Source organism: Melanotaenia boesemani, chromosome 8, assembly GCF_017639745.1.
Source record: "Melanotaenia boesemani isolate fMelBoe1 chromosome 8, fMelBoe1.pri, whole genome shotgun sequence".
Lineage (NCBI taxonomy): Eukaryota > Metazoa > Chordata > Actinopteri > Atheriniformes > Melanotaeniidae > Melanotaenia > Melanotaenia boesemani.
In genome coordinates, this window is record NC_055689.1 from 4,415,413 (window position 1) to 4,441,966 (window position 26,554).

At 40.3% G+C, this 26,554-nt stretch overlaps 1 protein-coding gene and 1 long non-coding RNA gene across 3 annotated transcripts in view; one reads left to right on the top strand and one right to left on the bottom strand.

Annotated features, from left to right (window-relative positions):
* LOC121644428 (epidermal retinol dehydrogenase 2-like) overlaps positions 1-26,554 on the top strand; it is a 44,552-nt gene that overhangs the window by 16,238 nt on the left and 1,760 nt on the right. The window contains exons 3-7 of one of the 2 annotated variants that reach the window (XM_041992323.1): positions 890-1,021; positions 5,878-5,977; positions 6,730-6,874; positions 13,659-13,784; positions 15,648-16,291. In XM_041992323.1, coding sequence (XP_041848257.1) covers positions 890-1,021; positions 5,878-5,977; positions 6,730-6,874; positions 13,659-13,784; positions 15,648-15,732 — 588 coding nt within the window. In that variant the 3' untranslated portion in view covers positions 15,733-16,291. Of the gene's footprint in view, positions 1-889; positions 1,022-5,877; positions 5,978-6,729; positions 6,875-13,658; positions 13,785-15,647; positions 16,292-26,554 lie in introns of those variants that run through there. The other variant, XM_041992322.1, reaches the window with a different exon arrangement.
* On the bottom strand, positions 10,471-19,887 carry LOC121644429. The gene is made up of 3 exons (XR_006011274.1): positions 19,108-19,887; positions 15,167-15,173; positions 10,471-10,481 (listed from the first exon to the last, which is right to left on the bottom strand). It is a non-coding gene; the product is annotated as an uncharacterized LOC121644429 (long non-coding RNA).

A 26,554-nucleotide genomic window follows, 5' to 3' on the forward strand; every position in this document is an offset into this window, starting at 1 on the left:
CATCTAGGTATTCAGGACAGAAATTTTACAGTTGCAGTATTCAGAGTTGGTGACTTCTATGCTTTCTTTGTTTTTTTTCCTTCTCAGAATAATACTGTTGGTATAATGTATTTCGGTGTGTAATTCATATTTTTCTCTGATGCATCCTTGTTGTTTCCTTTCAGTAAGTTTTTGTCAACAAGTTGAGCTGACGGTTAACACCTTGTACTCATTGCTGCCATCACCACGTAGTCTTCAGACATGTTCAGCATCTCTTCTCGTTTTCCTCTTTTTAGTCTTTAAATTGTTTTATACAGTAATTAAATTTAATCTGCTTGTTAGATCATGTGTATGAAATCAAGTTAATACATTCAGCCCAACTGGAATAAAAAAGTGGTGTTGTATTTTGATTTGTTTTTTTTTTCTTCTTCTTTCCAGCTGTATCACCAGTTCAGAGTCTAGCAGACAGCCACTTCTTCAGTTTATCATGGACCACCTTACCTTGACCACACCAGCCTTTAACGCCTGGATTTATTTACAATGATATAAAAACAATATCAATACTGTTAAAAAAAATAAGGGAAAAATAGAATAAAAAAAAAAGATAAAATACAATTAATCATTAAATAAACTGAATAAGAAGAAGGAAATAAAAATATATACATAAGTGATAAATTAAATAAACATGAGAATTCATTTAATAATAAAAAGAAGAATGATTAAAAACAAAAGATCTAAAGTGGTTTGTAGCAAATATACGACACTAGGTCATAACTTTTATGGATCTGGAGTAGAAATCCGAATATCTGCTGGACTAACCAACCCAAACAAAGCCAAGCTGCAGTCTGCCGGCGTTTTCCTCTTTTATCCTGCACTGCAGCATTCATGATATTTTCCTTTGTTCATGCAGGTGAAACGTGAAGTCGGTGACATCAGCATCCTGGTGAACAACGCTGGAATCGTAACGGGAAAGAAATTCATCGACTCTCCAGATTCCCTGATTGAGAAGACCATGGAGGTCAACACCATGGCTCACTTCTGGGTCAGTCCTGTCATGCCTGGGTCAGAGCTGTCAATCACATGTTTCTGTTCTGCTCTCTGACACGTAAAAAATTTCACCAAATTCATCTAAACCACAACTTCTTAACCTTTCTGACACTGGGGCCCATCTTTTCCAGTACAAACTTTTCCAGTATCCCCAGTTCCCATTCATACATTTACACTGTGGTAGTTTAATTCGTGCTATTCAGTAACTAAACCAACAGTTTAACAGCTAAAACCTTGTCCAGTGAGATCGTCACAAAGACATTTATTTGGGGACACAGGTGACGTGACCCACTCCCCCCCCCCCCTCCGTTCCTTAAAGCTTTTCCTTAGAGTTTTCCAATGGGCGGGGCTACCGGCAGCTCCAGGAAGTAATTTTTCTCGCCACAAACACGAGGCTGGAGCATGAAAAGTCAGCTTCTTTGTTTTTTTAATGAGCCAGCCGTGTACCAGCGATACATTACGTAATGTACCGCTGGTACACGGCTGGTTAATGGTACCAGAATGTTAACTTTTTAGTTAACTCTTTAGTTTTCACACACTGATGGATCAGACTGCATACAGTAGACCAATTGATAACTGGATGGTTAAAACATTTTATTTATACATCTACTGTTATAAGTTATAATTAAACGTTGAAGGGCTGTGCTGCATCTTTACGTTGCTATATTTCATAGTGCGGCAGGTTTGCAGACCCTGAATTGGGACACACCCATTAGATCTATTTGAACCAGTAATACGTCTCAGAAATTCAGTCAAAATGACACAGATTCAGCTTGTTCAGCTGTAAGAGTTGCCATGACGACGTGATGCTATCGACCTAACACCGGAGCAGGAGAAATCCTCTATCTCCTCCTCACTGGAGCAAGATGCTTCCATCTCCACCTGCCTGAGAGAATCTAGAAATCTCTCATATTTTTGTCTGATTTCCAGCTGGTTGACGTGTTTTCCGACACGTGCACTCTGAGTGTGCGCGCACGTGTCTGTGTGAGGGAAGCTATGACACGGCGTCATGTAAATCACACAAATAGCATCAGACTGTTTACAGTTTGATAAAAGGACGAATTGTAAACCTGTTCTAGAGGAAATTTGACAGATGGTGAATGCAATCCACACTGGTGAAGGAAAACATCACAACTTGACATCATCTTGGCAAGAGAAGCTGATTGGACGGAGGAAACAGAAAACCAGCTGCGTGGTCACCTTACTGGAAATGAGGACATTTAAAAAAAATTGATCTCAAAGTTTTATGAATCGATATTGAATTTATTTCATTTGAATGAATTAAAGTTGATTAATGAATTTTTTTTAACCCAGCCCTAGTTGACGACGCTGAAGTTAGCTTCCGATTCACAGAATGTGTAAATGGTGATTCCACTGAATCTGCAGCAATCTAGACCACAATAGACAGATCTTGATTAAAAACTACAACATCTAGACCTGGACTGGTGGATTATTTAGTCGCAACTCACAAAAATTAAACATTTTTCTATTTTTTTGTGTCATGTTGCAAGCCCCTGTGTGCATGTCTACGTAAACGAGCGCAACATTTGACATGCACAAATGTTGTGTCGCTTGGCAGGAGGAGGCAGCGATTTTCTCCTCATCGGGCTGGTTACATAGAAAATGATGAAGGAGCGACGTCGCCTCCCGTGTGTCCAGCCCATCAATGGAGAGGTGTTTGCAACTCGCGTAGAATAAAACCAAAGCTAGTCTAAAAACGCATTTTTCCTCTTTAAACTCTGCAGACTCAACATAGGCCTGTTTGCTTTTTAGCCTCATTTTTTTGTAACCGCCCTCTGGTTTCAGTGAAGCTTAACAACAGCAACAGAAACAAAATATAAACAGATGTTTTAACCCTTTAGGCATGACCCGTGAGAAAATGTACAAAAAGTAAGTGTTTCTTAATATGAGGTCTTTATTTGATCCTTTAACAAAAGGTAAAAAAAAAAAATTTTACATTTCTTTCTGCGATATTTACCATTTATAACAATGTCAAAATTATTATACTGTGTTTTTCTGCTTCCTGGTATGTGTTAGGGGACAGAAGACAAGTATCAGATTGTCTTCAACAGGATGATATTATCCTTTGCATGTTTTTATCATTTTAAAATATATTTTTATGAAAGAAAGCCCGGGTCACATAGTCATCTTTGTGCTGCTAGAGGTGGAAAACTTCAAATGTCTCCTGCACCTACTGTGCTTCACTCAGCACAATAGAAATACTCCTTATAAAAGATGAGAGTTAATTATGTCGGCTGTTGGGTGGTTTATTTCAAACATGTTTTAACATTCACACAAGTCACATGATTAAATTTCATTTTCCTGTTTGAAAAGGAGAAGACATAAGTATATATTTATTTGTTGTACACCACAGAAAAACAAACACAAAATATTGCATTTTAATTAATCTTTACGCTGCATAGAATGAAAAGATCTGAAGACTGTTAGTTTTTTTTTAATTAGCATTACACATTTACAACTTTACACATTTGGGGAATCGGAAGTTAACTTCATCGTCGCTCCTAGTTGGATGGTTGATTTCTAAAAGTCGCCTCAGTGTTGAAGGCTTCAGAGCTGGCTAGCGCTAGCCAGACACTCTCACCTCTGACTCTGCATATAAAGCCAGACTTAATCAGATTGTAGTTGAGTAAAATTTTGCCTTTTAGGTGGTTTGGGAAACTTCCATCTTTATTTTTTGTTTTAAATCCTTCTCCATAACTGTGGCTACATGCTAGCAGTTTTTTAAACAACTGACTGATGCATTACCACCACCAAGTGGTGGGAAGCTTTCTTACATCAGAGCTTCTCATGGATAATAGTCTCTCTCCTTGATCTTCATTGATAACTTCTGTAGTCCTGTGGCTCTCTGGTGCTAAATCAAATGTTTCTTGCTGCCCTCGACAGCAAGACACCTGTTTGCCATGGGTGACTCTACCAGGGGCATAAAGCCCCCGACAACATAGCCGCTAGGATCATCAGGACATGCAAACTCCTCCACCACGGTAAGGTGGTGGCTCAGGGAGGAGGAGGTCCCTTGACCGAGGACACGCTGGATGGACTACATCTCGCGGCTGGCCTGGAACGCCTCGGGATCCCCCCTGATGAGCTGGTGAATGTGGCCAGGGAGAGGGAAGTCTGGGATTCCCTACTTAGGCAGCTGACTAGGCCTGTCACGATAACAAATTTAGCTGTACGATAAATTTTCTCAGAAATTATCGCGATAAACGATAATATTGCGCAGAGCGCTAATGTGTCATTTTGAGACCATTCTCAACTAATATAGTGACATATGCCGTAATAATGCAAGTACACATTTTCAAAGGTCAATAAACTAAATAAATAAAAGCGCCTTTTTCACTGTTGCATCTTCAAATAAACTCCAGACAAGTAGACAAGCATGCCGGTTTTAATGACGAACCAAACTTCAGCACTTTACATCGAACAAAAACCCGTGTTCTTCTTCTGCTCTTCAAAATCTACTGCTTGTGAAACAAAGTCATTCTGCCCTCTGTTGGCCTTATAAGTAACTACAACCCAGCAGTTAGCTGGGATACCACATTCACATACGCCGGGACACCGGCCCAAAAGTTATGCGGCCCACTGGGAATCCTCCCAAACCTCTCGATTAGCCGGCATTGCTCTTAATGTGTATTTTGTCATATACGGTAGTATATAGGCTGATTCTATTTGCGTAATGTGCCTGCGGATTACAGGGGTTATTACGGTAGACCAGGAAGTGGGGGCTTTGTACTGACGTCGTAAGCTAGAATGTGTGTGTTCTGCTTACATGTGGGAAGCAGCGAAACAATAAAAGAGGAGATGCTTGCATCTATTATTTACATATTTCAGCATGAGAATCGGAGGTTTAGCGCGAGAGCGTGAGAAGCCACTTAAATACGCAAGTCTCACGGCCATTGCGTGTTGGCAGCCGTGCAAAACAAATGCGGCTTACCGGCTCGTGCTGCAACATGCTGCAGTCAAGTGTGACACTAGAGAGATCACTCCGCAAGAAGCCAGAGCGTTTAGTCGAAATACTCCATAGTGAAACCTATTGTCATACACAGTCTATGGTAAAGGGGGGACGAAAAAAAATGATCGCGGCCGGCAAACTTATCGTGCTCTTATTTTCTTATCGTTCAATTAATTGACTTATTGCTTATCGCGACAGGCCTACAGCTGACCCCATGACCCGACTCCGGATAAGCGGCAGAAGATAGATGGATGGATGGAATGTTGTCCCATTCATGTCTGATGTTTGAGATCTTCAGGTTCTTCACAATTTTATTTTTCTGAAACTGTTCCACAGTTTTAGATCCAGTTTGTCTCAGACTGGTGAAGCTCTGTCCAGCTTTCCATCTGAGAGGCTCTGCCTCTCTGAAATGCTCCTTTTATACCAGTCATGTTACTGACCTGTTACCAGGTAACCTCATTAATTGTCAAATGCTCCTCCAGGTGTTTCTGGTTTGTACCAGGTTCTTTTCCAGACTTTTGTTGCTCCTGTTCCAACTTTTTCCAGACGTGTTGCTGCATCAGATTCACTATCAGCTCATATTTTCATCACATGGTGAAACTTCTCAGTTTCATCCTCTGCTGTTTATCTTCTACTGGGAATAAAATATGGGCTGATGAGATTCTGGAAAGCATATCATTTTGTTTTATTTAGATTTTACCCAGTGTTGTATTTTGTTCTGTCTAACTTTAATAAACATGGTATGCTGTGATAATGCCTGCTGTAAACAGGTTTTCTTCTTCTATCATTTTTCCTGCTTCTTCTGGGAATTCCTAAATTTGTGTGAATTTCCTATGTAGTTTGTTTCATGATTTACCTTACTTCCATGTCTTTCTGTTCAGACCTATAAGGCCTTCCTTCCTGCCATGATTGCCAACAATCATGGACATCTGGTCAGCATTGCCAGCTCCGCTGGGCTCATCGGAGTCAATGGATTGGCAGGTGTGTTGTCGTTCAGCTATACACTCCAGTTTATAGTTAACCGCTCTTGGAGTACTATTCTAGATGTTCTAGCTGCAATTATTATCAGAGAACTAATCAAAATTATTCTGAATTCATTTCCCAATGCTATAAATGTGTAAAATCACATGAACACTCCTTATAGCTCTTTAAGTTTTATTTATTTATACTTGTTGATGCCAACATAACAAAACAATGTAGAAACAGAATAAAGTTGGAAATGGCTACAGGACCTTTACCTGGAGACTTCTTTCTGAAAACTACTTTATAAAAATAGTTTTAAACATCTCTTAAAGAAGCTGGAACAACATCCAGCTAGCTCTGGCTTCCTTTAGCAGAATTGTTGCTGTTTGACATAAATAATACTGGAACAGTGGAAATAAAGAAACTAGACCACACATCTAGAATTAGATACTTTCTTCTACAGACAGAAGTCTGAGTCAGTGATGTTGGAGAGATTTAATTATATATTAAATCCTTACAATTTACCATATAATTTACCTGTACAGTAGATGTTCGGGTGGAAGTTTGGTGAAGCAGGTTTTTCTTTCTTTGACCTATGCATAAAAATGTCAGATTATCTCCATTTCAGGAACATTTTAGGTCTGTTTTTCAGAAGCAGAATATTCAGCTGTTTTTTTCCCATTCATTAATGTTTTAAAGAAAGTGAAATGTCTTAGAAACCACCAGTTTCCATGGGAAGTTTTTGGTTTTTGACCTCCTTCTCTCTGCAGACTACTGTGCCAGTAAGTTTGCAGCAGTTGGCTTTGCAGAGTCTGTTGGCCTGGAGCTGCTGGCGACAGGGAAGCATGGGGTGAAGACCACCATCGTGTGCCCCTACTTCATCAACACTGGGATGTTCGATGGATGTCAGACCAAGTAGGTCTCTTTGCTTTTTGTCTGATGTTCAATGTTTAGGTTTATGGTGTAATATTGATAATAATTTTCATGTAGATGCCTGTATATTCAGACAGTGACTTAGAGGGGTTGAGGATGGCAGTGGTCGCCTGTCCTGAAAATTAGGTTTGTTAAATTTTTTTAAATTAAGTTGGATTCTTACCCTTTGAAACCCCACCAGATCTCCAACGCCCTGAGCGCTATCATTTTTATTTTTCAGCAGTTGTTGCAATCATACACCATGGGAGAACATGCAAACTCCACACAGAAAGGAGGCTGTTTAAACCTCCACGCAGCCCCTATATGCAGGCCTATTTTATTTAATTTTATTGTATTTTATTTTATTTTGTGCCCCCAAGCATACCTGTGTCTAAGTGAAAACAAAGTATAAAAATTTTCTCGAACCAGCAAGCCATCTTTTTTATTGTAGGAAACAATAAAAACAACAAAACAATACTACTGCCAGGAGTAGTTGTCGGGAGCAGCAACTGTTTTTGCCATAGAAACACAGACAGAACTCATATACAAACGAAGTGATATGAATACTCAGTAAACAATGTTAACACAAAACATACAGCCGTCCATGTTAAAGCCCAAATCAGACCCCGAAATCGAGAGTCGAGAGAACAACTCAGCAACCCGCAGCAAATCAGCAATCCACTGCGACTCAGCAACCCGCAGCAACCCCGCAGCGACTCAGCAACTCGGCAAACCGCAGCGACTCAGCAACTCGCAGCAAATCGGCAACCCACAGCAACTCGGTAACCCCACAGCGACTCAGCAACTCGGCAAACCGCAGCGACTCAGCAACTCGCAGCAAATCGGCAACCCACAGCAACTCGGTAACCCCACAGCGACTCAGCAACTCGGCAAACCGCAGCGACTCAGCAACTCGCAGCAAATCGGCAACCCACAGCAACTCGGTAACCCCACAGCGACTCAGCATCTCGGCAAACCGCAGCATTTCGGCAGCCCCACAGCGACTAAGTAACTCGGCAACCCTCAGCAACCCACAGCGACCCGCATGATCTATTGTTTCATTAAAATTACAAATCATATGAAGATGAAAGATGTTAGGCACTGCAGAGTATTTCTCAAATGCCATAGTTTCAATAAAAGACATTACAGTCATTTCCATCTACAGTGTTGATCGCTAACTTTCTGGTCATCATTACGTGTGTGTTACCTGCTGGTAGCAATCAGGTAAAGTGTGTTTCTTCACTTCCTGCTTTGCTGCTCTACAGACGCTTCCTGCTTTTGCTCTCTCTTCTGCTGCAGTCTTCCTCTTTTTTCTTTGATTTGTATACTGATTTTTCCTTTTTTTACCTACAAAACCACCCACAGTAGTTTTTTAGTACATAAAAGTCGCTGGGACTAAAGAATTTTTACCAGAAACCACTATTTCATAGCTTTTTTTATCTTCAGCGCTCTGTGGGCATGACCTACACACAGCTGAAGCCTCCATGTAGCACTCAGCTAAAGCTAAATAGCTTGGAAAGGTGCTAACGCTAGGCAAACAAGCAGCAAGATGCCTTCCGTCTCCACAGACGACTACCAAGACCTATTTAAGAAGATAACAGCGCTGGAGGCGAAAGTTTTCCACCTTGAAGTCAATATTGAAGTAAATGGACTGCATGGAAATGACACAACCTTGTCATTGACCCACAACAGCGGAGGTGACCAAGCTAACAGACCGCTAAAAGGCACAGATAACACTACCAAGAAAGAGGTAGCCTCTGTGAATTACAATAAATCATCAGGTAAAAATCCTCCCTGGAACTGTCTTGGTGCAAAGCCAAAAAGTAAATCATGCTTTCTGGAAAAGGGAGGACAACGTATCACAGGTCGGGCGCAGCCAGCTGAAGTCTGTGATGAGACCGGCCTCTGCTCCCTACAAAACAAAGGACCTCTTCTACCCTCTACATGGTAGGAAACAGGACTGGACAACTCAGACTGGGAAGGTTAACAACAAACCTCCAAAGCGCTTGAATGTGAAACTGCAGAACAGATTTGCTCCACTATCAGATGACACGGGATCTTCATTGGACGACCATCTACCCCAGGACTGTGAGGTGAGGACTAAAAGCTGGTCAGAAAGGAAAAGGTGACATGGAAAGCAAAAATCTGAAGTTCTGAAGCAGGACTTTACTGGACTGTTAAACACAGCGAGCTCTCTGAAAGCAGCTGTTTTCATCAGAAGGAGAGAAGAAGATTCAGTAGATTACTGCCACTGAATAACTGGCTTATATCGGCATGTAATTACAACAAACTGCTTTTATTAATGATTTTTACATTTTTGGGGAATACAGGCATCTTTTTAAGGCAAATGGATTAAATTTGAACAATTCAGGGGTGAAACTTTTCACCTCCAACCTTTTCCACTTCCGGCGTCAACCCTCTGTAACGAGGACCGTGGACCCTCACCCCACCAAACCCCAAACAGGTCAAAGTCGTCTTTACCCCCTACCCTACCTTTTTAACAGAAACTTGGTTAAACCAAGAAGTCAGACTGAACAGGAGAGGAGGGGGGGTTGCAGTTTTATTTAATGAATCATTTCAGTGGAAGCAGTTAATTTTACTTTTGAATATGTGGCTCTTCAGTTGAAAGCTTATTATAAAATAATATATCTAAATTTCTATAGACCACCAGGGTACTGCGCAGCGTTTCATGAGTTTAGTTGAACTGCTGCTACAATCTGTGTAGATTTTGACTGTGTAATTATTGTTGGTGATTTTAACATCCATGTAGACAACCCTCAGGATAAGGGGACTAAAGACCTGAGTAACAGTCTGGAGAACTTTGAGCTGACTCAGCATATAACAGAGCCCACACACACTAAAGGACACACTCTGGATTTACGGATTTCGCAGGGTTTGGACTTTTCCATGGTTACTGTGTGTGATGTGGGCCTGTTTGATCATTACTGTGTTTTCTTTGAGAGTACGATTCCTGTTTACACAAATGTCTCAACAGAGATGATCACAAAACGGTGTATAACTGAAAACACGAGTGTGATGTTTAACCAGGTCTTCTCTTCAACACCTGCCCTATCAGGGGGTTCAGCCAATGAGCTTGTCACTAGTTTTAATGCTAAAATGTTAAGTATTATAGATGCTATTGCTCCTATTAAGGTGAAGGTTGTCTCTGGAAAGAAAAAGTCTCCATGGAGAAATTCCACACTGGTGAAAATTGGAAAAAGAGAATGTCGGAAAGCCAAAAACAAATCTACAGGTTCATTATGACATATAGAGAAACTTCACTCTTATAATTTACAACTGAAGAATGCAAGGAAGTCCTATTTCTCTGACATTATTAGCAAAAACTACCATAATGCTTGGGTCTTATTTGCTATTGTTGACAGGTTAACAAACCCTCCTGTGTCGGTAGCACCTGAACTTTATTCCACCAAGGCGGCAATGAGTTTGCCAAATTCTTCACAGACAAAATCCAGAATATCAGAGAAGCAGTGGGTTCATTAGCAGCAGGTTCAGGAGATATACTGTGTCCATAAAAACCAGTTTAACCACCATGACACAGTTTTAATCCCAGCAAAGATCTGGGGGACATCTTATGTCAGCTGAGCTCCTCCTCTAGCTGCTTGGACATTCTGCCCACAGGTTTCTTCAAAAAGGTCTCAAAGACTCTGGAGCCAGATCTGTTACAGATTATGAACTGGTCTTTAATTTTGGGCGTCCTATCCTGCCCTTCTAAAAACAGCTGTAATCAAGCCTCTGCTAAAAAGGGACAATCTAGTTCTTCATCAGCTAAACAACTTTTTAACACAAAACAACTGCAGCTTCCAGTCAGGTTTTAGACAGCACCACAGCACTGAGATGCTCTGACCAAAGTCATTAATGACATATGTTTGAACACAGACGATGGAAAAATGTCAGTCTTAGTCTTACAGGACCTCAGTGCTGCATTTGATACAGTTGACCACAATATATTACTCACGACTAAAGAACTGGGTGGGCCTCTCTGGTACTGCACTACACTGGTTTAAATCTTATTTAGAGAATAGAAAGTACTTAATACATAATAACTTAATAATAGGTAACTTTACATCTGAGCAGACAAGAATTACATGTGGAGTTCCCCAAGGTTCCATCCTGGGGCCTCTTCTGTTTAACATCTCCATGCTCCCACTGGCACAGGTTATTAATAAAAACAAAATTAGTTACCATAGCTACGCAGATGACACACAGATATATATTACAATGTCACCAGGAGACCGAGGCCCCGTACAGGCTCTTGGTAAATGCTTTGAGGAGATTAATGACTGGATGTGTCTAAACTTTCTTCAGTTAAACAAAAACAAAACTGAGGTGATTGTATTTGGAGCCAAAGAGAAACAATTAAAGGTCACCACAGAGCTTCAGTCTATACACCTAAAAACCACCAACCAGGCCAGAAATCTGGTGTACTGATGGAGTCAGACCTTAACTTTGAAAAACACATTAAGGGAATCACAAAGTCAGCCGACTCTTTAGTCGGTTTGATTATTGTAACAGTGTTTTTACAGGTTCTACCTAAAACATCAGTCAGACACCTGCAGCTTATTCAGAACTCTGCTGCTTCAGTCCTCACTAAGACCAAGAAAGTGGACCACATCAGTCCAGCTCTGAGGTCTTTACACTGGCTGCCTGTTCGCCAGAGGATAGACTTTAAAGTTCTGCTGCTGGTCTAGAAAGCTCTGAATGGTTTAGGACCAACATACATCAGTGACTTCTTGACCCAGTATGAACCTACCAGAACCCTCAGGTCATCTGGATCCAGTTTCTTATCAGTTCCCAGAGTCAGAACCAGATATGGAGAAGCTGCATTTAGCTTCTATGCTCCACATGTCTGGAACAAACTCCCAGAAAGCCTCAGATCAGCTGAAACACTCAGTTTATTTATATCCAGGTTAAAGACCCACCTGTTCTCTGCTGCATGGAACTAGTTTTTATTTAGAGTCTAGATCTGCATCTGGTTCTTTTAAGCTGGAATCTTAAATTTATCTCTTTATCTGAACTTTTCTGTTTTTATGTAATCAATTTTGTCTGTTTTAATCTTTGGTTTTCTAATACACTTGTATTTTTTTATTTTTTTTTTTTGCACCATGCTGTAATGTTTTTATGTTTTGTGTAAAGCACTTTGAAATAAATTTGCCTTGCCTTAATTCCTTTAGTTTGACCATGGCTCACACACTATCAAAACAAAACAGACAGCTCGGCTTTACTTACAGCTTTTGGCTCAGGATCAGAAGCGCGGTCCTTGATTATAGGAACAGATCCTGCCTTCAGCTAAAGCCTGGTGGCAGATCCCTCATTGTATCAGCCCTCTGTCATCCAGCAGTCTTCAGTGAAGCTTGGGTCACAAATACTAACGTTGATGCAACTCTGTGGCTGGCTCCCAAAAACCAAACTCCATTCATTGCTGTCTGACCGTTGTTTCCTTTGGAAATTTGAACAAATGTAGCTTTCCCTCACAGCTGAAGAAGCATTTCTTGTGTGACATGTTGACACTGAAAATGTTGCCGTGTCCACCGCGGTGGCTTCTGCCTGACACTGAGCAGTGAAGGTGGGTGTGCCCTTCTTCTTGTGAACGTGCACACCACAGAGAAGATGACCAACCACTGTGGTTGTGCTTACTAGTTGTCTACAATGCTTGGTTCAAATTAAATAAATTATCTTTAAATATTTAAAAATCGAATTTTATTATTTTTAGTAGCAAAAAGTCATAGAATAAAGATTTAGCTTGAATTAAAATTGAATTTTTTAAGTTACCCCAGGTATCAACTACAAAATTCTTGGGAGGTCTCATTGATGAGTTTGAGAGACCATGTTAATTGTGTTGGTAGAAAGATCAACAAATCCATTGGTTGGCGGGTTAGCTGTCTACTTCAAAATGTCTTCTCACTTGTGTATCCTCATTTTGATTTTGGGGAGCACTTTGCCCACTATGAGATTTTACTGCTTCAGAAACACTTTGTTAGAATGGCATCTCGATCAGAACCATGCATATCTATATTTATTTCAGAAACTCAGGATTCTGACAATTTATGAAATTAATATTTTTCAAATGTACGTTTTCATTCATAAGTCAACTGAAAGAAAAGTTCCTAAAAAGTTCAATATTTATTTTGAAGCTAATTCATTTACACCATACATGCTAGTCTAAGGATCTCCATCCTCCCAAATATCTTACTAGTTGAGGCCAACTCTCTGTTTAAGGGGCACTACATTTTGAAATAGTTGTTCTCTCTTGGCAAGCCCGTGTTCATCAGTAAAAAATTTAAAGGTCTTTTAAGGCAAGGCAAATTTATTTGTATAGCCCTGCCAATTCAAAGTGCTTTACATACAACATAAAAACATTACAGCAAGGTGCAGAAAAAACACAACTGTGTTAGAAAAACAAAGATTAAAAAAGATTAATTGATTACATAAAAACAGAAAGAAAAGCTCAGAGAAACAAAGTTCAGTGTAAAAGAGCCAGATGCAGATCTGGACCCCTAGTAAGAACTATTGAAATGCAGCAGAGAACAGGTGGGTCTTTAACCTGGATTTAAGTGTTTCAGCTGATCTGAGGCTTTCTGGGACTTTGTTCCACACGTGTGGAGCATAGAAGCTAAATGCAGCTTCTCCATGTTCGAGCAGCTGGATTCACAGTGAAGGTAATATCTCACTTCTGAGTTTCCCGTGTCCTGTCTAGTCTGTTCTGGTCCAGCTGACCAGGAAACTTATATTTCTTGACAAAGTCCTGTTTTTTATTGTCTTTTGTCAGGTGGCCCAGTGTGCTCCCGATTCTGAATGCCGAGTATGTTGCCAAGAAGATCATCCACGCGATCCTGACAGACCAGATCTACCTGCTGCTGCCAAAGAGCATGTACTTCATAAACGCCCTGAAGACGTGAGTTTTACCCTCTCTGTTTTTTTGTCTCTGTTCACATCGCCGTCAGATTCCTGCTGTTTTTCCATCAACAGATTTTAGGTCCAACTCGCTACAACATCTCTGTTAATATTAGACAGACAGATATTCCCACATACAGTCAAATAACCTTCCAGAAACATCAGAACTGTGGTTCTGTTCCTGGTTCACTTCTTACCTTTCTGGCCGCACACAATTCATTCGACTGAAATCCCATGAATCAAACTCTTTCCTGTTTCTGCTGGTGTGCTCCAGGGCTCAGTCCTGGGGCCCCTCCTTTTCATTATCTACGTTCTTCCGCTTGGTTACATCTTTCGCAGACACAATATTAATTTTCATTACTACGCTGATGACACCCAGCTCTACCTCTCTACCAAACCATCCTCTTCACTTCCACCAACTTCCCTCACCACCTGTCTACAAGAAATTCATTCTTGGTTTTCATCCAACTTCCTCAAACTCAACAGTTCTAAAACAGAAGTCCTCCTGGTAGACACGCCCCACACTCTCCAAATCCAACAGTTTTCCCATTTCCATAAACAACTCACCTGTCCTTCCCTCCCCTCAGGTAAAGAGTCTGGGTGTCGTTCTCAACAGCACTCTTTCCTTTCACTCCCACATTAGCAGTATCACCTGGTCTGCATATTTTCATTTGAGAATCATTTCTCATCTCCGCCCCTCTCTCACCCCCCACACCACTGCCATCCTTGTCCACATCTTTGTTACCTCCTGGATTGACTACTGCAACTCAATTCTCTTTGGTCTCCCCAACAAATCCGTCCAGAAACTGAAGCTTCTCCAAAACTCTGCAGCACGTATCATTACACGAACCCCTACTACTTACCACATCACCCCCATCTTACAGCAACTTCACTGGCTCCCCGTAAAACAAAGAATTAACTTCAAAATTCTCCTCATTACATTCAAAGCACTCCACAATCTGGCCCCACCATCTCATCTCCTGCACATTGCTACTCTGGTCCGTTCACTTGGCTCCTCCTCCTCTCGCCAGCTTCTTGTCCCCCCTGCCTGTCTCATCACTATGGGGAGCCGAGCATTCAGCCGCTCTGCTCCCCACCTCTGGGACTCTCTTCCCCCTGATATCCGTACCCTAGACTCTCTTCCACTCTTCAAATCACAACTCAAAACAGATTTGTTCAGACAGTCCTACATCATCTAGTCACACACTCACCATCTTCATGTTGTCCTCTGTTTTGTTTTGTACTTAGTGTTTTTAACCATTTTAATGTTCTTTTGTACAGTGTCCTTGGGTGTTTTGAAAGGCACTTTTTAAATAAAATGTATAATTATTATTATTATTATTAAAAATTTTAATCATTTGACAGCCCTAAATAAAACCTAACCTAAATGCTCAGGTCATATTTTTAATTTTGTCCTGTTGGTATTTTTCAGTTTTACTAGTGTGTACCATCACTTGTTTCATGCAATATGGCAGTCAGCCCACATCTTTAAATGTAGCTGTCATAGCCACCAGGGAGTGAATTTGTGATGTCCCATTATCCAGTTTTGTACATCCATTAACATACCAGGCAAATTTGGTTCTCTTATCACAGAATGAACAGTTGTTATGTGTTATGTTTGAGCTATGATGAGAAAGGTGTTAATTAGATGTTGAAAACTATTGAGCAGTCAGGTGTATGTATTTTTTCTTGTATCAGAGCAGATTTTTTGGGTTCAGTCTGTTTTTTTTCACCAAAGAGGACAAACTGAGGACAACAGGAAGGCCAGCAGAACATCTACATATTATACATGTCAGAAAATATTAACATAATTATTCTGTGTCACCTCCCTTCACCTCCTCATCCCTAACGTTATCCTTTCCAGTGTCCTGCAGTGGAAGCTTTTCACCCTCCTTGCTTCTTATCTGGGATTATCAGTCAGGAAAAATCCCAGTCTGCACTGGAAATGATTGAACAATCTAACTGAAATAAACTGGAATGTCAGCCTAGTACTAGACCAGATCCACGGCACCACGCACCCCATGTATTTGATGAAAGGGGTCTTTCTCCCTGACTACACTGACTTTTTTTAACGAGTCTTAAAAGACATTAGTGGTTTTACAGTTTTGTTCTGGATGTTATGATGGAGGGATGTTCTGGTGGATTTTCACTAATGTTTCCAGACTAAAACACTCTTAGTCTCAGTCATCTGAGATGTTAATAAGTGTTCATCTGGACATAAACAGTGTCACTCTAATGTCATCAGGTGGAGGGAAACTGGTTTCTGTTTGTTCTCTGCAGGTTTCTGTCATTCTGAATGTGTTCGTGAAGTTTAAATCTGTAATTATCTGTAGAAAAACGTGTTTGTTTGGACTGGATATCATTTCAGTCTGATTGTCAATGCTTCCTCTAAAGAAAGACTTTTAGTAAATTTAGTAGGATCCAGAAGGTGAAGATGTTTGTTATTGTACCTTGTTGCTCAGTTGTGTCTACTAAAGAAAACTTAATGTTCAATAAAAAAATTTTTTTATTCATTAGTTATGTGTTTTATGCTAAAGCTGGAGCTCTTACATCTGATCAGTTGTCAGCATTTGTCAGTCAATATCACCTCAACCATCATTTCCTGGGTTTAACCTCTTCATTACAGCCCCGCCAACAGCATTACAGGATGTAGCATGAGATCCATGTAGTACAGAAGACGTTTGCATACTCTAGGAAACAGTCTTAGCACACCAAAATGACGGAGTAAAACTCAGCTCAAAGACTCTACTAAGCATTGGCATCCAAGCCAACCACAGTTAAAACCTCAGGCAATTATATGGGAATGTAATAAAACCATGAGAACAGCTCTGTTCACTTTAGATTTAGCTTCTGCTAACTTCCCCAATTCAAGTGAACCACACAAACAAGTTGTCATATGAAAGCAGAGACTCTGCAGATTACAAAGATGTCTGTCTCATCACTGTGGGACAAAAAATTCAGCAAATCTGCAGGTGTTTTCCACCAATCAGAGCTCTTCATCCCCTTGAGAAGCTGACGACAGTGGAAAGGAAAAAACTTTCTTTTAACAGGAAGGAAAAGCCTCCAGCAGAACCTGGCTCAGAGAGAACAGTCATCTGCTTCGACCGGTTGAGGTGGAGAGGACAGGAAATAGGCATTTAATGTAGCCATTGCAGCAGCTGCTTCTTCTCTGTGCCATCCACGGGTTGCTCATCACGTGTACTGCTCACCACTGCCCCAGTGGTTTCCAACTTTAATAATTAAGTAGATAAACTCAAATCAAAGAATTTCTATTAAAGAAAATATTAAAATTAGACTTACAGTGAACGTTTTCCACTACAGACAAGCGTTTTTAATCCAGGGCAATAAATTCTAAAATTTTGTCTGGTTTTCTGGCTTGTTTTTGTGGGGTGGACACATAAAGATTATCGAGGTCTTTTTGTCCCGATTTTTACCCCTTTCCGACCAAGGATGGCAAATATCCTATTATCTTAAGTCTAATAAGATCATTCTTTGATCTGGGGTCTGTAAAGAGCAAATTCGTCCCGACAATGGGCTCCGAAACGGGCCGTGGCCGACAGTCAGAAATATTAAACCTGTTCAGTTTTTACAGCCAAAAATCTTCACTTCTGTGTGGAAAGCCGACGACTCCTGAGTTGTGACTGTGTGGATTGTGATGTGGAACAGAATGTAGCCAATCAGAAAGCAAGCTGACTGAGGAGCAAGAAAGGATATAAAGTCTGTGTTCACCCTGTCTTCAGTCTGTTACTTTTAGTTCTGGATTTTTCTCTTAACAGTAGTCCTAAGACCACCATAATTACTTCATTATGTATGTCCTCTGCCATGCTGGGTGTTGTGTTTTCCAGTTGTTGCCATGGTTGTTATTCTTTGTTTTCTTTGCAGTTGTTTCTATGTTTCTTCTTCGTTTTTGTTAGATCACATTTGATCACGCAAGATTTCTGGCTCGGAGGACTAGATTCTAGACAGAATTGTTATGTGTGAGATTATCAGAGCACACCACACACCGTACGATCAAAACTGTTAAATGCCTGATTTTCTTATCTTCATGTGTGGAGTTTCTAACAGATACAATATCTCTTCTGATTTAGGAAATCCTTATGTGTGTACCAGCCTTTAGGGATGTTGCTCTTTTGCTAGTGGGATTTTCTGTTGCTTAATAATGGTAAATTGCTAACATCCCACTAATGTTAAATGTTCTCCCCCTTCCAACTCAAAACAATCGTCACTTAAGCTTGCGTAACTTTGTGTGTGTGCTGGTGTTGGTTGGGTTGGGCAGGAACAAAAGAAATATGATTTTGTTTCCATAAATGGTCTCTGTAGTATTAGATGGTGTTTAGACATAAATACAAGGCAACTTAAAAAGATAATTCTGTATACAGGGGAAGGAATCACAAAGTAAGCAGCAAGTGAGGCATTCAGCAAAAGAAATCGGGTGTGACAAGGAAGTAAAACTCAGGGGAAACAGCTCTACAAAATAAAAGAGGAAAAAAGATGGGCAGGAATTCAATCAAAACTCAACACCTAAGAATGTGAATAACAAAGCCAACACCCATACATTAATTTGAATTTTATTGTATTTTATTCAGTTTTGGGTTTGCACATTTTTTTTACACTTATGTTTTTCCACACCTGCCTGGTCTATAAAAACTTTTAAACCTCTACACTCTATGGATATTTTTAGTATTATTATACCTATACAAATCAAAAGTAAAAGAATATGTTGTATATAGATGTGTGTATTTTGTTTATTTTGTTTGTTTCCCTTAACATTTGCTACTGCAGCACCTAATTTCCCAATTTGGGATAAATAAAAGTATCTACTTATCCATCTATCTTAGACCATGACATCCATCAATTTTCTGTCACTTACAGCAGCATTTCACTTTATGGCACCACATCAGCAACTGGATATCAACACACTGGCTGTTTTGAACGTCCACCTCATCTGATTTATCAAAGAAACCCAGGAGGACATTATCAGAGGAAGAGCGGAAAAGAAAAAGAGAAAGGGAAGAAGCAAGAGATAAAACAAGAGTCAACACTGACTTTTACTGGCTGGAGAGATCTCAGAAAAGAGAGCAAATCTGACAAAGGTCTGTAGGGGGGCTTTGCAGTTGTGGAGCAGAGAATTTCAGACTTCCCTCTCCCCAGACACTTCTTCCAGCTCACCTGAGGGAACTTTAGGGCGCTCCCAGGCCAGCCAAGAGACATAGCCCATCTAGCATGTTCTAGATCTTCTTTGGGGTCTCCTCCCAGTGGGACATACCCAGACCACCCAGCCACCTTATCTGACTCCGCTGGATGTGAAGGAGCAGTGGCCCTACTCTGAGCTCCTCCTCCTATGTTTAAGGGAGAATCCAGACACGCTGAGAAGATAACTCATTTCAGCCGCTTATGTTCATGATCTTATTATTTTGGTCACAAGCCACAGCTGGTAACCATAGGTGAGGATAGGAACCTCGATCAAGAACTTCACCTTTCTGCTTAGCTCCTTCCTTACCACGACAGACCGTTGCTGTACAAGACCCCGAGATACATGAAGTCCTCCACTTGGGGCAAGACCCTGAAAAAGACACTCCACCCTTTTCTGGCATAGGACCATGGTCTTAATTTGAGACGTGTTGGTGGGTTTGAGGAGGTCTTTGAAGTATTCCTTGAAGTCAGCAGCATCCCATCACTGTACACAGTGTTGATGGTGGGCTGCTTCCCCCTCCTGAGCCACCTAATGGGAGACCAGAATTTCCTGTAAGGCATCTGGAAGTCATTTTCCATAGCCTCACTGAACTTTTTTCACACCCGTCTCAGCCACTTCTGAAGCTGCTCTCTGGTTATCCTGCCAATACCCATCAGCTGCCTCCAGAGTCCCACAGGCCAGAAAGGCCCGATAGGACTACTTTTTTAGCCTGACAGCATCTCTTACTGCTGGTGTCCACCAACGGGTTTGGGGATTGCTACCATTCAACAACTATAGCTCCCCCAAACAGCCTACTCAATGTCCCCAGCCTCACCTGGAACATGTTGGCAGCTCTGCCAGAGGTGGGAGTTGAAGCTCTTTGACAGGGGACTCTGCCAGATGTTTCCAGCAGATCCTCACAGCGTGTTTGGGATTGACATCCCCCACCATTTGAGCAATGTTTTTACCGGATCACAGTTGGTCAGTTTGGACGTGTCTTTACCGGATTACAGTCGGTCAGTTTGGACGTGTCTTTACTGGATCGCAGTCGGTCAGTTTGGACGTGTCTTTACCGGATTACAGTCGGTCAGTTTGGACGTGTCTTTACCGGATCACAGTTGGTCAGTTTGGACGTGTCTTTACGGATCACAGTCAGTCAGTTTGGACGTGTCTTTACGGATCACGGTCAGTCAGTTTGGACGTGTCTTTACGGATCACTGTCGGTCAGTTTGGACGTGTATTTACGGATCACAGTCGGTCAGTTTGGACGTGTCTTTACGGATCACGGTCAGTCAGTTTGGACGTGTCTTTACGGATCACTGTCGGTCAGTTTGGACGTGTCTTTACGGATCACAGTCGGTCAGTTTGGACGTGTCTTTACGGATCACAGTCGGTCAGTTTGGACGTGTCTTTACCGGATCACAGTCGGTCAGTTTGGACGTGTCTTTACGGATCACAGTCGGTCAGTTTGGACGTGTCTTTACGGATCACAGTCGGTCAGTTTGGACGTGTCTTTACCAGATCACTGTCGGTCAGTTTGGACGTGTCTTTACCAGATCACTGTCGGTCAGTTTGGACGTGTCTTTACCGGATCACAGTCGGTCAGTTTGGACGTGTCTTTACGGATCACAGTCGGTCAGTTTGGACGTGTCTTTACGGATCACAGTCGGTCAGTTTGGACGTGTCTTTACCGGATCACTGTCTGTCATGTTGGACGTGTCTTTACGGATCACAGTCGGTCAGTTTGGACGTGTCTTTACGGATCACAGTCGGTCAGTTTGGACGTGTCTTTACCGGATCACTGTCTGTCATGTTGGACGTGTCTTTACCCGATCACTGTCTGTCATGTTGGACGTGTCTTTACCCGATCACTGTCTGTCATGTTGGATGTGTCTTTACTGGGTTGGTCAGTTTCGCGTCTTTACCGGGTCTAACATTGTTAAAAGACAAGTTGAGCTAAAGGAGTCAGTGGTTGTTCTGTCTGTTTCTGATCTGGTTTCCACATCAGGACTGTTTTGGTTTGTGCTTTTGAATCAGAGGTGTCCACAGAGATGTTGTCTAAATCGTGTTAGTCCATACAGTTAAATATACAGTGTTAAACTTTCTTTTTTCTTTAAACATCAGTCCCCGCAGACTGAGCCAGTTTCAACTTGAGAATTAAATCAAAGGAGGAAAAAGATGAATCCATCAGTGATTTAACAGTTTTGTCCTCCATATTTCAGAAAGGAGAAATGTTCCTTCATGTTCTGTTTTTCTTCATTGTCCTGTCTGCAGAATAGAGCCATTATTCTAAGATGTTTGTGTTGTAAGTATTCAGAGAGGCTGAATGCAGCCTGTAGTTCTCTGCCTGTCATCCTTGTTCAGCTGACAGAAAAGCTATTGTATGCAAGGATTTAATGATGTCTTGTATTATCCAGCTTTTCTCTGGTTTGCCTTTGAAGAAAGTAATTGTTTGAGATTCATTAGTCATTCAAAGCATCTTTCCCTTTCATTTAGGGAAAGACGAAGGAGACATCAGTCTGACAATCTAACATCCTGTTTGTGAGAATGATGTTTGTTAATTCATGTATTTTTGTTTTTCCAGCAACTGTGATTTTTACTTAAGAACATGATGGGATTTTTTCAAAAGCCTTTTCAGAAGCTTCTCTGATATGATCACTGACCTTGTTGAGACCAGCAGTCTTCCAACTCCGTCCTAATCATCCAGAATTTCTGGCTGGTGTTAGGAATCGGGAGGAAAATGGATTAACACTAGAACCGCCAAGAAGGGTCATTTTTACCACCCCCTGCTGCAACAGCGCGAATAACACAAGATGCATTGAAGTTGAAGATAATATAATAAAACATTGCTCTTCCACTCATTTATTGTTTTCATTCACACGCACACACACACAAGAACACATGAGAATAACTTTCTAATAGTCTAAATAACTGATAACAGTTATTAACATTACTATGAGAATATAATATACATTTGTATAATTTGATAATCTAAATATTGACTATATACATATTCATTGACACTTGAAGCAGGCTTCAAACTTCTGTTATTTTCTTACACATTAGCCTGCTCACAATCGCACACACACTGTACACTTTCACTGTGCACTGTTTACACACTGCACGTTTGCACTTTGTACATTTTTTGGTTGATTTTGTTTTGGAATGCGCATGTGCAGCTCCGATACAGGAACCAGGCATTCAGGGTGGCTATCTCCAGCATATTGTAAAAACCTGCAACTGGCCATCTCCTGGTTCCGGCTCAGGTGGAGTACTGCCTCAGCATCTGGTCCAGCCCGTCAACTCCTACTTTAGTCTTGTTATAATAGTGGACCATCACTGGCGTCCTCTTAGACTTGTTGTGGATGTCCACAGATGTGTGCATGGTGCTGAGGATGCACACATTCTTCCTCTCCTTTGCCTGGTGGAGAGTGAGTGTTACACCATCACTCTGCATCAATTTGGTGTTATGTAGTCCAGTTTTCAGGTGCACAGAGGGAGGCGATCTGTCAGCAGCTCCTCATCCTCAGTAGATGACTCGTTGCCGGGTAAAAATGACGGATCATCACTTTCTCCCCCACTGACCAAAATTCACTATATGTTTACTGGACCCATTTCAGGAAAAACCATGAACAGAGAGAAGTAGAGATTTTATTTTAACAGAAAGCAGGTAAAAATGACCCCCTTGGCGGTTCTAGTGTTAAAGGACTGATGTGGAGACATGTTGAAACCCACAAACCTGTTGGTGAACATCTCAGGTAAAGGGAGCGGCTATAAGGATTCCCATCTGGGAAGGTCTGGGATTTTGTAGGAGAGTCCATCAGACAATCAAAGCCCAGACAGAATTTAAGAAACAGTTTAACCTGAAAGTGTATCAGAGGGTCCAGAGGTGTTCAACCTCTCTTCATGTGTTTTTGTGTACATTTCTGACATGTCCTCCTGAAAGGACGCCTCCAGAGCTGTCTAAAGAGCTCAGATCAGTCCATGACTGCAGATCATCTAACTAATTAAAGCACTGGTTTATTTCTGAGGCCCAGAGGACAAGTTCCCAACATGCTGAGTGAAATGGAGCAAAGCAGGAAGGAGTCAAAGATTTTACAGTGTTTTCATGTATAAGAAGAGCTGAACTGAAAATATTTCAGTATATTTCTCTGAAATGCATCTGCTTTCTATAATGAGGTTCATCATTTCAGCTTCGTGTAATGTTTGATGCAGACATACTGAGATGTTTGCATGGATGGAGGAAGTCTACCATCAGAACAGGCATCAGGACTGTAAATCACAATAAATATTGATTATATGATTCTAGTCATCTGTATTTATAAAGCACATGTAAACAGCAGAAGTCTGCCAGAGTAAAACATGTAATAAAACTGTAAAAGTGAGAAACAGCCAAATGAAATGCAAAAAAACACACACAGCTCTGTAAAGACCAGACTAAAAACTGGAGGTAGACCATCAGAGAGAACGTGAAATCACACAGGAAAGCAAACCAGACTATTAAACATCTGGAAACACCAGTCAGAAAACGTGTTTAAGCCGGTTTTTAAACGTGACCACCCAAGGCCCTGATATGAAGGGTGAGGGGGGGCTATGCTTAACTCTACAGGATGAGTTAGAAAGATTCGTCCAGCTCTTTGACACAACTCGGCTCTGAATAAGCTGCATGCACTTACACCCAAGATGATGTGTGATGAAACTGTAATCTTGTAATTAAACAAAGGACTATTATAGAGAGTGAGAGAAAAAACATAAAAATAAGTACTGCCTCTAGCACGACACGACAGCACCTGGGTCCAACTGGACTCCCAGCAGCCTGACGACGATGATGATGATGTCCCTCCTGGTTGGTTTCTGCTTGTGTTCTTCCTCTCAGGTGTAAGTCGCTCTGGATAAAAGCGTCTGCTAAATGACTGTAGAATAGAATAGCACAGCAAAAGAATGCGTTGTCAGAAAGAGTTACATCCACTTTTTTACCTCGACTATGGAGACGTCTGACATGGTTGCCTCTGCCAGATCGCTAACGATGGAGAAGATTCATAACCAACGGTAAACCCCCGAGTCATCGTTGCACATCATACTTTCTGGTCTACTGGTCATCGCTATCTACCAGCAGACTCTTGCAATGGTACATCTTCATTCACAAATCTGTCCTTGGGTGGCTGCCATGATGTTGATCCTCCTACTTGCCGACAGCCTCTCTTACTCTGCTCCGTCAGCTTGGAACAGCAGGTCTAAAGCTGCCCACCTTCATCCCATTAGAGAAAACTGAACGATGTTAAGAGGCGGCTGGAGTTGTTTTTTTCTTTCAGATGTAACCTGCTTTTTGCGTTTACATGAACTCTTCTGTGTTGTTAGAGATCAAACTTCAAATAAATGTTTTGTTTGTCCAAAACAGGTCTTTCTTGTAAATGAGACTTCATGTCTCAATGGGACTGCCTGTATAAATAAAGGTTAAATTTAGGCATCACTAAATGTTCTGGTTCATTGACGACTTGTAATGAAACAGTCCTCGACATCAGACCAGGACCAGACCTGACACATGCGGGTTATTTAATGTCATGGTTTACCCACCACTGCTGGTAGCTTTGGTTTCTAAAAAGAGTTGAAAATGAATGAATTACCATCACATGATTGTTGTTAAATTTCCTACATTCATCATATAACATTAGTGTAGCATCAGCTTTTAATGTTTTATGTAAATTTCACCTAAAAAATTGAGTATCCTGAACTTTTAGTAAGTAGTGTGTGTATTCAGGTATCAGTAGTTGTTTACTTAGGATGGACTTTAAACTCTGCTACATAAACCTCCTTCACTGATAAAAATAAAAAGGCGTTTTGAGCCAAATCTTCCGTTTTATCAGGATTTCTTTGTAATTATCTGTTTAACTTCACATCTGGTGGCTTTCAGACTTTTACATCCTCTTCATCAGATATAACCAGTCTGGACAGACAGATAGCGTCACCATGGAGACAGCTGGTGAGATGATGCTGCATGAAGGCTGCATTAGATTATATAGAAGTACATTACATTGTGTTCACTGACACTTGGACATATGAAGTTTACCAGGTTTACACTGAATATTAGTTTACACTCTTTTAGACTGACTCAGTCCATGTCTGGTGCCGTCGCAGATTCCGTGACGATATGACTTGTGTCAGATTCAGGATCGATATGATCAATATCACAGCTGCTTTAACTCCATTACTTCCAATCAGATTAAATCAGAAACATCTCATTTTCTTCCTGATCAGACATTTACATAAAAAGTCAGACTGAAACATGTTCTGAAAGTTGAGCTTTAAAAAACGAGCTACATGCTACGTTGAGCTACATGTTGACATTAAATCAGAATAAAGTTTAAACTTTCTCCAACTCAGAACAGATGTTAATACTGCTACTTTAGTTCAGCCTCAGCTTTGGACACTTTCCTCATCAGACATTTTGGTATGGGGCGCCAAGTGTAAAAATTCAGTATAAAAGTTGTAGCTGACACATTTTCACTATTTATCTCACTTTTCTCACATTTAGCACATTTTTCCTACATTTTCCTACATTTAACATAACTTTTAACCACATGTATAATGGTCAAATAGAACATCTAAATCTAAATTTTAAATCTAAATCTAAATGCTATATGTTAAATCTAAATGTTATATGTTATATCTAAATGTTAAATCTAAATCTAAATGTTTAAATCTAAATCTAAATGCTATATGTTAAATCTAAATGTTATATGTTATATCTAAATGTTAAATCTAAATCTAAATGTTTAAATCTAAATCTAAATGTTATATGTTAAATCTAAATGTTATATGTTATATCTAAATGTTAAATCTAAATCTAAATGTTTAAATCTAAATCTAAATGTTATATGTTAAATCTAAATGTTATATGTTATATCTAAATGTTAAATCTAAATCTAAATGTTTAAATCTAAATCTAAATGTTATATGTTATATCTAAATGTTAAATCTAAATCTAAATGTTTAAATCTAAATCTAAATGTTATATGTTATATCTAAATGTTAAATCTAAATCTAAATGTTTAAATCTAAATCTAAATGTTATATGTTATATCTAAATGTTAAATCTAAATCTAAATGTTATATGTTATATCTAAATGTTAAATCTAAATCTAAATGTTAAATCTAAATCTAAATGTTATATGTTAAATCTAAATGTTTAAATCTAAATCTAAATGTTATATGTTATATCTAAATGTTAAATCTAAATCTAAATGTTAAATCTTATATCCAAATGTTAAATGTTAAATCTAAATCTAAATGTTTAATCTAAATGTTTCGAATATATGCTAATTAACCCCGCCCCTTTTAACCTCAACCAATACGCTAGTAGGGAAACACTCGCTCGCTAAAAATAGTTAAAAATAAATATATGCATCTTACCATTAATGGTGTGAGAGGTTGGTTGGAAGTATATTTTGAAGTGCAGCTCGTAAATACAGAAAGACATTCACAGTAAAGACCTGTGTTTGTGTGTGTGTGCGTGCGAGCGCGTGTTTCCCTACTAGCGTATTGGTTGAGGTTAAAAGGGGCGGGGTTAATTAGCATATATCCGAAACATTTAGATTAAA